Consider the following 12010-nt stretch of genomic DNA (forward strand, 5'->3'; position numbering starts at 1 on the left):
TCATAACTGCTTGCTTTTGATGACATGGACTATAGCTTATACATTCCACCCACTTGCATCAGAGTCTGGTTTAACAGAGTGGCAGAACACTAGATTGTTCCTGTTCCTTCTGAGATAAAGGTCTGATGCAGATACAGTGCTGGCTTCCTGCTAACTGTGGTCAACAAATTGGAAGCCAAACCTTTTCTGGGGCAAATTCCCTCTCCTTTGCTATGATGAAGCAGTTTGTTGGCTCCAACGCTTACCACTATTAAGTCTAGCCAGGATTTCCCTTAAACCAGGTTCTTGAACTGAGGGCCATGGAGAAAGAGAGACTTACCCCAAGGAGGTGAGGGGCTTTGTGGAGGGACTGCATGTTCTCAGATCTGGCTCTTAATACCCTTACTGTAGTGAGGTGGGAGATAATATTACTGACCTAATGTGACAGCACAAGTACAAAAGTTAAATAATCAGTATTTATCAAATGATTCCAATACCTTTAAAATGGAAATTAATGCTCTAGATGGCAGAATTAATTTAGTATACAGTGGTACCTCGGGTTACAAACGCTTCAGGTTACAGACGCTTCAGGTTACAGACTCTGCTAACCCAGAAATAGTACCTCGGGTTAAGAACTTCGCTTCAGAATGAGAACAGAAATCGTGGTGCGGTGGCAGCGGGAGGCCCCATTAGCTAAAGTGGTACCTCAGGTTAAGAACAGTTTCAGGTTAAGAACAGACCTCCAGAATGAATTAAGTTCTTAACCTGAGGTACCGTTATATCTCTTTTTGGATGAAGGCTGTGATGCTGTATTCTAATACTCATATCTTTTTGTCCCAGTGACTGGAACATCTGGAGTTCCCGAGAACAACCCACCTTGCACCGTAAACATCCCGATTGCTCCTATTCACAGCTCAGCACAAGCAATGTCACCAACACAGAGCATAGGGCTGGTTCAGTCTTTGCTGGCCAATCAGAATGTGCAGCTGGACGTCCTCGCCAATCAGACGACAGCTGTGGCAGCGGCGGACCATGTGACTGACAACGCAGTCCACTACCCAATCCCAAGCAGGTATTCCAACCCAGGCCAAGTGATCTTTGGAGGAGTTGAAATGGGGCGCATCATCCAGGCACCCCCTCAGCTCCCTCTGCCGCCCCAGGGTGCAATCCAGATGGCAATTGTGGACCACAGAGATGGGGACAGAGACCACGAACACCTCCAGAAGGCTAAGACGTTGCGTCCAGTGCCACAGGCAGCTGAAGGAGAAGCATCCGTCTTCACGACTGCCCAGGAAATTCAGATGAACAAAATGAATCCTCCCCCTCCATACCCTGGAACCATACCAGCAGCTCCCACCACAGCTCCTCCTCCTCCTCCGGTACCTCCCCAACCTCCCATAGATCTCTGCTTGAAAAAGGGAGACTTCCCCCTTTATTCCACAGGGCATTATCAAACCCCTCTCGGCTATGAAAGAATCACTACCTTCGACAGCAGCGGGAATGTGGAGGAAGTTTGCCGGCCTCGAACGCGGATGCTATGTGCCCAGAACACTTACACTCTGCCAGGGCCTGGCAGCTCTGCCACTTTAAGAATCACTTCCTCAGAGAAGAAGATTCAGCAGCCTTGTACCAGCGCCACCCTAAACAGGCTCACGGTGCCACGTTACTCCATTCCAACCGGGGATCCGCCACCTTACCCGGAGATCGCAGCCCAGCTGTCTCAAGGTCGCGGCATGGCCCAGAGATTGGACAACAGCATAATCCACGCCACTCTGCGGCGGAACAGCAGAGAGGCAGCCCTGAAAATGGCCCAGCTGGTCGACAGCCAGAGAGCCACTCTGCAGCTGCCCCCGAAACTGAAGAGCAACATTGTGGCAGCCCAGTACCAGCAGAGGGTGCCAACGGCACTCTACACCTGCAGCCAGTGCAGCAGCGGCAGTGGCAACAACGGTGGCGGCGGCGGTGGCAGCGGCAACCCTAATAGCGGAAGTGGGAATATGAGTGGCATCAGTGGTAACAGCAGCACGTCCGGCATGAACAGCATGAGACCGGACATGACCACCGGGAGCAGCTCTCAGCACAGCTCGGTCATCGCACACTCCGTCAGTACTTCGCCCCTGGCCTCCCAGTCCTCTTACAATTTGCTTAGCCCACTGGACAGCTCTCGTGAACGGACAGATTATGTGAACTCTGCCTTCATGGAGGATGAAGCTCTTTCTCAGCACTGCCCCGTGGAGAAACCGGTGCGCCACATGCCTGTGGCCATGGCCGAGCCAGGCATTGGTGTCAAAAGACCACCCCCCTATCAGTGGGAACCAATGGTGGGTGAGGAGATATGGGTCCCTCAAGAAAGGACAGCTCCGAGTACTTTGCCTCACCCTGCCAAACCTGCCCCCCTAGTCATTGGCCAAACTCAGCACCTGGATATATCCCGAGCACCGTTTGTTTCCCCCAAATCTCCAACCAGTCCCACTGCCACTTTCCAGATGAGCTACGGGGTTGGAGCCCCATACTTGGGGAACTACGGTCTTCCTCCCCCTCCTCCCCCTCCTCTTCTTCAGGGAATGCAGGTCCCCTGTTCTCCCAAAGAAGCTTTGGCCCCACCCCAGATTGCACAACAGGAGCCAACGGTTGTGCTTCAGCCAGGTTACCCCTCCAACCTTGCTTACTGCCCTTTGCCCCCCCTGTACCCTGGAAATAGCACTTGCTCGAGTTTACAGCTGCCACCAATGGCCTTGCACCCGTGGAATTCCTACAGCACATGCCCACCTGCTGCACAGAGCACCCAAGGCACTCTGCCCCCCAAGGCGCTGCTGGTGGTGGAGAAGCCTGTCATGTCTCCTCCTCCACCACCACCACCACCAGTGGAGCCTCAAGGCCACACGGGCACAGACGCGATGGCGGAGACAGCAGACAACTTCCAAGAGGTCCTGTCCTTGACCGAGAGCCCCGTGCCTCAGCGGACAGACAAGTTTGGGAAGAAGAATCGGAAGCGCCTGGATAGCCGAGCGGATGAAGGGAATATGCAGGCTATTACAGAGGGAAAGGTCAAGAAGGAGGCAAGGACAACTCTGACTGACTTCAACTCGCTGATATCCAGCCCTAGGCTGGGCAGGGAGAAGAAGAAGGTCAAAAGTCAAAAGGACCAGTTGAAGTCCAAAAAACTGAACAAGATGAACGAATTTCAGGACAGCTCAGAAAGTGAGCCTGAACTGTTTATTAGCGGGGATGAGCTAATGAACCAGAGCCAGGGCAGTAAAAAGGGATGGAAAACAAAAAGGAACTTGAGAACAGCCAGTGAACTGGATGAGTTTAAGTGCCGGAAAGCCAACGAAAAGGAGGATGGGCGGCTGGGAAGCCAGGGCTTTGTGTACGTGATGGCTAACAAGCAGCCCTTGTGGAATGAGGCAACACAAGTCTATCAGCTGGACTTTGGAGGGAGAGTGACCCAAGAATCTGCAAAAAACTTCCAGATTGAGCTGGAAGGGAGACAGGTAAGATAACGAGTCGGAAATTCCAGGCTGTTTCTTGTGTTAGGCCTTGACATATGTGCCAGAGGAACAGGGCTGACCCAGGACTTGTGCCTCTGATGCGAGTGCTGCCACTGCCAACTCCTCCTCCCCTTCCCCCTCCAGCTTTGTAAGTTTTGCTGCTGCTAACATGGTGGCAGAACTTGCCATGTCCTCCCACCCCCATCTTCTGCCTTGCTCTGGGGAAAGGGGTCCTTCCTTAGAGTTAGGCATTCTGGGCGAGGTGGCCTTGGAAAGTGCCTGCACCACTACCACTTTGTCTCGGTGGCTAGTTAAAGGTTTCAAATCACTAGTAACTTCTAACTATTTTTTAAAGTCCAGCTGTTGTGGCAAAGCAGTGTTGGGGCAGGCACTCTTCCAGTTCACCTCACTCAGAATACTTTGCTCTAAGGAAGGACCCCCTTCAGTGTAAGGCATGAGGATGAGGCAAGTGCTCTGGAAAGCTCAAAGCAACTGGGTGGCTGCGTAGTGGTGACAGCTGGGTGGATGGACTGGTGAAACAAGCAAGTGAGGACTTGGGGTCAGTAATCTGCCACCTCCTACTGCCACCACCAGAAACAGTTGCCTCAGTTTGCTTTCTACAGGAATGCTGGCCCTGCAAATGCAGTATGATGTAACTTCTTTCAAATAGACACACCTTCTTGCAGATTAATTTGCAGGAAATAGTGGCATGTGAAAGGCCTGGTGCAAACAGGATCCTGATGCCTTATCCCTTGGGTGGCCAATATCTGCCCAAGGCATTGGACATACGTTTGTGTAACACCTGTAGAGCATTTGTCTCTGTCACAATTTCACAAATATTGAATACAGTCCATACAGAGGTTGCCTTTGAGGTACAGGCAACTTCTCTGCAGCATAAAAATCTTGACTGTATAAACCCAAAGCTATTCTATTCCACCAAGAAGAAATTTGATGGTAGCTGCCTATAATTGTGGCTTCTGTGCCTCAGAGCAGCTATAACAGATTATGGGATATTTTAAATGTCACAGTGAATAGTAACATATGAACCCGTGTAACTATAAGGAACATAGAAATATGATGTCACCTTCAGCTGATGTCATATCACAGGTGCACATTTCACATGAAAATAATACAATGTGAGAACAGCCTTTTGGTCCTGAGATTGCACTCTATCATGATCACAAAACTAATACAACAACCAACCAACCAACCCAGTGTCAAGGTCATGAGAGTCTGAAAAACAGGCAACAGTAATGTATGTGTAAGGTGAAAGTGATGGGGGAATATGTGAACTTTAAACCCTGGCCATTATTTTCAGTCTCTTAGAGCAGGTATAGTGAATTTGTGGCCTTCCAAATGTTGTTGGACTACTACTCCCATTGTCCCTGACCATTCACAATGCTGACTGGGGCTCATGGGAGTTGGAGTCCAAGAACATTCAAGAATCATCAGTTCCCCAGCCTTCTGCTGCTGCAGTGTAGAAAAACTGGTGCATTCTATAGCAAAGATGTATGAAAGGAGGTGCAAAACATTGTACAAACCTTAGGCACCTTTTATTTTCTGGGATCCAGGATTGGAATGCCACTTTAGCTAGCTCTGCTTCATGGTGTTCTTTTGCAGTCTCCCTGATCTACCAGGAGGCTGAGGAAACAAGTCACTGTAGATCCGATTGTGATATCTATAGGTTATTTTGGGATTGCAGTCGTGTTGCATCGACGTTGTCCAAGAACAAGCAAGATCCACCAGAACATAATGGCTTCAGTCTGCTGAAAATCATGGAAAATTCCTCTTGTGCTGATATGATCTCCTCAGAATATTCAACCTCATTAATCATTGTGGGCTTTGAACTTCCCCTGTGAAAATAGGCGAAGCCAGTGCTATATATCTAGAAAAAGAGGCGCCAGAACTCACCATGAACACCTCCCTCATTCTCTTAGAATGGCAATGGTGCCCACCTGAGAGGTGCCAGAACTGAGTTCCTCTGGGCAGAGCCACTTGCCAGTTGAAATGCAGCTCTCATATGAAGCAAGAAGTTGTGAAATCACCCCCTCCTTGCTTTAATGGGCCAATTTTTCATATTTAACTGCTGCTCGATTTCTTGTTTATCTTTACCAACTTTTCCTCTTCTTTATTTCTTTCCCCACCACTTTCTCCTCCAGGTCATGCAGTTTGGGAGGATCGATGGCAATGCTTACATTTTGGACTTTCAATATCCATTTTCAGCGGTGCAGGCCTTTGCAGTGGCTCTGGCTAATGTGACTCAGCGCCTCAAATGAAAAAGAGGAAAAGACCAGAGAGGGGGGAGGGAGAGAAACCCTGATAAATCTTTCTCATAAGGGCCAACCCACGAAGGCCTGGCAGAGACGCGCAAAGGATTCTGCAAGTAAAGAAGAAAGTGCAACTGGAAGAAAAGAGCCTCTGAGTGCCCAAAGGAGGGCATCAACTTTAAACATTTTTGGGGATGGGGTGGGGACTCTGTGGTTTGGGATTTATTTTATTTGAATCAACATATGTGCTGGTTTCTTCAGGGCAAGCCAAGGAGGAGAGCTATTCAGTGTTATGTTGGGAAATGTGGCTTTTGGCTTGTTGTGGCGGTTCTTCTGTGTTTGCTGCAAAAAAAAAATAGCTGATGTAAGCTGATAGAAGGATTTTAAAAGACTGCCCTTCGTTTTCTTTCATTCTTTTATAGACTGCCTTATACCATGCTGTTCTTTTTAAAGCAGGGAATGCAACTTTCTTTCCCCCTGGACCACTTTGTACTATTTTCATCAATAGTTACAGCAAAAAAAGAAAAAAAAGAACAACAAAAATGCTACAATATACTTGAAGACACATGTTTCTTCTCTGATAACTGAGCACTGTAGGCACCAAGGAGGTTTTTCAGAAACCTTACCTAGTTTCCAAAATGTTATTCAAAAGAAAAACAGAGCTGTTACCTGTTGGATCGCTTGGAAAAGATGGCCTGATCAGCACATAATGCTAAGACAGATGATGACATAGCTTGGATAAGCAAGTGTGCAGCTACAGAGAGCAAAAGTTGTGGCCACTTCACTCCTCCCCTGCTCCTGCTGCTCCTGTGATACCCAGAGCAAAGCCATGGTTTGCATGTGAACCTGGGCTCATGGTTTGTCCTAACTCCAAACAAGCCATGAGCTGTAAGCAAGGTTTTTTCCTTGGTAAATCATTAGTTTGGATTGATACCAATGCTATCACTCAGCAAGGCCTGAAGTGGGAAACATTATGACAAATCCCCTGGGTTCACACAGAACGAAAGAAAGAGGAAGGAAGGAAGGAAGATGAAAAAGTGACAAACCCCAATACGGTCCCAGAATATATGAGGAATCTTTAATAAAAGTGTCAGTTGTCTGATGCATTTCAGTATAAATGTTCCTTGGGGTCACAAGAATATTATTTTGTTGGAATAACCTAGCAGGAAGACGTGTTTCCCTGGTGGATAATTTTAGATTCTGTGTCAGGGACTCTGCATCCCAGACGTAGCTTTCTACATAAATGCATTGGGCAAGTGACAGTTTCCTCATCTATCTTGGCACCTTTAATCTTTTTTGCTGCACTTCTTGACCATGACACCTTCCCCATGGAAACTAGCAGCCTAAGTCATTCAGCGTTGGAATTTTTGATTGCAACCTTAGAAAAATATCCACCCTTCCTTTGCTCACAGACTTATTTGACTTTAATTCTCCACACACATAATGATACAGAGCATGGTTTCTCAAAGGTGGCCACCAAGATTTTTTGTGTGCATTTGCTCGATTGATTCCATTGATTCTTCTATATGAAACAGGCTGTAATCAAGAAAAAACTGAGAGGAAAATGTGCATACACACATGATCGGTGGAGTGCATTCTCTCATTTCACTTGCACGGGATAACATAAGAGGTAATAAAACACTTGGATGGAATCGGCAACCCCTTCTGGCACAGAGCCTGTAGACAAATGAATGGCCAAGTGTCCCCTCCATTGCTTCCTAATCAATAGCATGCAGTAGGTTAACCCTTAATGCAGTCTTCCCAGAACGTTGACATTTTCTTTGACATTTTCTTGGGCTACACTTGCCGTCCAGTAGCGGCTGTTGGGGTGGGACAGAGCTGTGGAGCTGCCCTCCTGTTGCTGACATTGCTGCAGTTTACCTGGACTGTGGGGTAAGGGCTGTGTGGATGTACCTGTGAGAATGGCCATTTGGCTCTACAGGTTTGTCTACAAAGCCCTAACCTCACTGCTGGCTGCCTCCAGTCACATCCAGGTAAGTTGCAGTGATGCCAGTGTTCAGAGGGCTGCTCCACTCCACAACTGCAGCCACTACTACTGCAGTCACAGCTAAAGACTAGCTTGAGAGTCACCAGGATAGTGGAAAGGCTAATTAGGAATACGGAACTCTTCAGAGAATTCTGGTCAGGATTCCATAAGTGGGAGACATGTCTCTTGATTCAGAATGTGAAATGGAGCTTTTAAGTTCAGGTCTATATAAAACGTTATATGGCATTTAGGAGAACGGCATTTAGCAGCGCTACATATCCTAGAAACACACTTAGAACATTTCATCTAAAACATTTCAAAATAAAACCCAGGGAGAAAAATCAACATGTTCGCACTGGCATCAGCATCTGACATCCTTACGCAGCTGCCATGGCACCTGTGTGCTGACATGGCGCACTGATGATGTTTGCTCTGGGCTTTTCTTTAAAAGAAATTCTGGTCTGATTCTCTGAGCACTGCCAGGCACCTGGATTTAGCCCACCCTTCTCATTTCCCACAATGCCCCCCAACCTAATTGTTCTTGAGCATTGTGGGAAATTAAAAGGTAGCTAGATCTAAGTGACCAGAGCACTGCTACCTCTGTCAGCAAGTCCACTAGGACCTACTGATAGCAGACTGGTGCCACTAGAGGACACTGCCCAGTGCCTTTTCAAATTTGGAGTTGGCCCTGAACATGTTAATCATGTGTCATTGTAGTATCTGGAACCCTATAGAGAAAATAAAGCAAATATAAAGAGAAGCAAATATAGAAGCATTAAAGCCTTAGGGTTGATTGTATTTTAACAAAAGTATCCTTGCAAAGTGGAGTACAAACAAAGATAATTAAGATTAGATCCCAGCTGTGTAAGATCAATTTGAATCAGTAGGAAGGTTTACACAGGTCACTGTGTGGTGAAATGTCTCCAGAATGGATGAAACAAGCTCTGTGATCCTCTCCTGGCTGTAATTGATGCTTATAATACATGTCTGAGAATTCCCCCAATATATTGTCTTAAAAGACATTATCTTTTACGGTTTTTTTGGTCTTCATAAACTTGAATTATATTATTTACAAGGAAACCTTGGGAATACAGAACCCAGGCCTAACTAACATTTCATTTGAAGGGAAGTCTTGGAAGATGTATAGAAAAATTAAAATATTGGTGCTGTGGCTTGTTTTTGTTGTGTTTGTGAAATGAAAGGCAAGACCAACTAACCTAGTAAGAAGACAAAATGATGGAATAAAAAGCGCCATATTTGCTTTTTGTGTTAAACTCTGCAGCCTTAGGCTCCAGGTCATGTGAGCATGGTTGGTTCCCTTACATCTCTGCAAAATTGAATTGGATCCAGTGGTCTACCAAAACAGAACCCAGTGCCTTTTGGAGACTGCAGTCCATACATTATTAGGCCATGCTGGTGCTGCAGCAGAATCTGAGCTGATTAAATAGTAGAACTGGCTCTTGAGACTCAAGGTGTACTCTTAAAGTCACATGATGCAGCAACTTGGTTGAAGCTAAGCGGATCTGGGTTTGATCAGTGCTTGGATGGGCAACCCTATATATACTGTCTTGAATGTACATGGAAGAAAGGTGGAGTGTAAAGAGTGGGATATAAATTAAATATATAAATCCTGGTTTCCTGCAGCGAACAGTATAGCATCTTGTGCAGGGAAAATATTTTTAAGGCCCGTGTCCCTCATACTTTCCCCTTCTAGTATCTTTTAAGAGCTTTGTATAGAAGTGGTGTGTGTGTGTGTTTGCCTGAAGACCAGATGGAGTCTTTGTGATGGCAATATAATCTGACATAGAGTTCATGTACCAGCTTTGAGGAGCTTTGCATCTGACATTGCAACGTTTTGCATCTTTGGCCATTTCCTCCCCTGCTTTCTCAAGGGCATTTCATACACTGTATGAAACCTAAGTTAGCCCGACAAAGGTATACTTGGCAGGGAGTCATAACTCCCTGTCAAGTGCACCTGTATAATACCTGTGTTTTTCATTTGCAGGTTACATTTTTGGATGTGCGCCTAAATGAAATGTGTGAAGTGGCTCTCACAAGCAACTGAAAAGATAAGAGTAGGAGAAAGTTATGTTAGAGCTGGTCCTTATATTGAACAGACTGATCACGTGGCAGTGGCTTATAGAGCTGAGTGTGCTGGAATATATCCTTTTCCAGTCCTTCCAGCACTTTTGGGTACAACTGGAATCTTCTTCCCTGCCTTGTCATGTAACTTCTATCAGGGCAAGACAGCCATAGCAGTCAGGAACTGGTCAAATCCTCTTGTCCATTGTCCCTTCCTCTCTACAAGAGTGATGGGACATGCTAAATATGTCATTTGGAATGTTAATAGTTTACGAGGAACTTTTAAAAAGTAACACTTTTCAGAATATTATTGGAAGAATTGGCTAAAATGGATACATTTTAAGATTGCATTCCATGTTATGCAGCAATTGTTGTTTCACACCAAAATTATTGGGATGGAGAGAGAGAAATCTGATGCAAACCTTTTAATAAATTTGATTTCTGTTTAAACCAATGCATAAAACCCAAAAGATTGTAATCTGATCGAGGTGTTCTGGAGAGTTAGGAAGGTCTTCACTTGTTGAATGTTTACTCTGTCTTTATAAATGGCTAACTGAAAGAGGCATTGAAATAGTGTGTTAAGATGAAATGGATAAAAATATTAGAAGATGCTTGTATTTCCAGTGTTTTGTTAAAATAGTGCTCAATGAGCTCATGTCATAACCATTGTTCTTGTCATTTCAGGTCCGTTTCTCTTTTCTTTTGTCTCCATTTGGTCTTCTGTTCTAATTTTCCCTACCCCCTCTCAGTCTGTGTTTTTATCCTCTCCTGTTATTTAGCAGGGGAGGGTTTTAAGCTCTTGCTATTTGTTGTAGATACAATTTTTTGTATTATTGTGGAATTGCATGGGGATACATAGGGTTGAAAAGGCACTGTAATCTTTACTGGAAAAGGGTGATATTTTTTAATTTTGCATTTGTTTATAAATGCATTATTTGGGTACTGTAACTTTGGTAATTGTTTCTGAATTTATTACTTGCCTTTAAAAATGTTATTTGAGGATTGCTTTTGTTTTATTTTTATTTTCTTCCAAGTTTTAATAAAAATATATAGTCAGGTGCATGGATTTCCTAACCATGCAAAGCCTGCATGATGATCTCAGTTCTGCAGAGAAAATGGTACACTTATCTGACCACCTGCAGTATTTTTAATGGCCTTTGTTTTGTTTTTCTTTTCTAAATATGCCATTCAGACCTGGGTTTCCATTGTAATTCTGAACCTTGCCCTGACCTGCCTCTCCTGTTATGTGCCCTGTGTAATAGATTGTGAAGAAGGTACCTAGAAAGCATTAAATGGTTTCCTTTCAAAAATGTGGTTTGTCCAAAATTTTGACTGTCTACATGATTGAGATGGGGTCAGTTGCCCTATTTTCCTTGATGGTTTGGAATTGTAAGAGTTGTCCAGGTGTTGCTTATTAAAGTTTTGGCAAACTAGAGAAACTGTGAGTTGATTTTGGTGTTTTGTCTCGCACTGAGAATCTTGAATGTTTGTGTGTTTTAGTATGCAATGTATAACCTCAATATTCTTAACAGATTGTTTTATTCTTATTTGCATATCTGGATGCCTCTTGTTCTTTCTGATGCACACTTGCTGTCATTCCTACAGCATGATGCTGGACCAGAAGCCTTGTAATAATGTTCTGCGATAACCAAATTTTGGATAACAGCCAGTTTCCTCTGGATAGTTGATGAAGATATCCCAATGGGATTTGTGTTTCTTTTCATACTAAAAAGTAGATAAGCAAGGAACAGCAGTGTTCCCTCAAAGAAAGCCTTCATATTTTCCTTTTCTGTAAATAAATAAAGTACTGGGGTGCAAGATTGTTACCCTCTTTTAGTGGGCAACCTTTCTGGATGCAGATGCAACACATATTTCTCAAGTGGAACCAGGTACAGTCCATATGCTCTTGCCTCTGAATCACCGTAGTGAAACCCTTATTTTGGATGCCATTGGAAAGGAGCCCTTTTAAAACTCTGACACACACAAACACACACACTCCAGAAACATGACTATGTAAGGCTGATGCCTTAGAGTTTATAAAAATCCCAGAAGATTGGATCGAGGTGCCAGCAACAGCAAGGTCTCAGTTCTCCAGACTCTGTCAAACAGCAAGACTGACACAGCACTTGGTACTGCAGGGCTTCAAACGAGGGTGGAATTCCCAACCCCAATGGGGAACAGGTTTTATTGGCTGCGCTGCTAAG

At 44.9% G+C, this 12010-nt stretch overlaps 1 protein-coding gene across 5 annotated transcripts in view; it reads left to right on the forward strand.

Moving 5' to 3' along the window:
* The window catches only part of TULP4 (TUB like protein 4), a 96089-nt gene extending 84844 nt beyond the window's left edge, over positions 1-11245 (forward strand). For 4 of the 5 annotated variants that reach the window (XR_014524367.1, XR_014524368.1, XR_014524369.1 and 1 more), the window contains exons 14-16: positions 820-3473; positions 5630-7761; positions 7844-11245. Coding sequence is in view for 1 of the 5 variants with exons in the window: in XM_083496387.1 (XP_083352513.1) it covers positions 820-3473; positions 5630-5746 (2771 nt within the window). In the remaining 4 variants the exon portion in view is untranslated. Of the gene's footprint in view, positions 1-819; positions 3474-5629 lie in introns of all 5 variants that reach the window. The other variant, XM_083496387.1, reaches the window with a different exon arrangement.
* Positions 11246-12010: the final 765 nt, after the last annotated feature.

This window comes from Podarcis liolepis (assembly GCF_965112155.1).
Source record: "Podarcis liolepis genome assembly, chromosome: 3".
Classification (NCBI taxonomy): domain Eukaryota; kingdom Metazoa; phylum Chordata; class Lepidosauria; order Squamata; family Lacertidae; genus Podarcis; species Podarcis liolepis.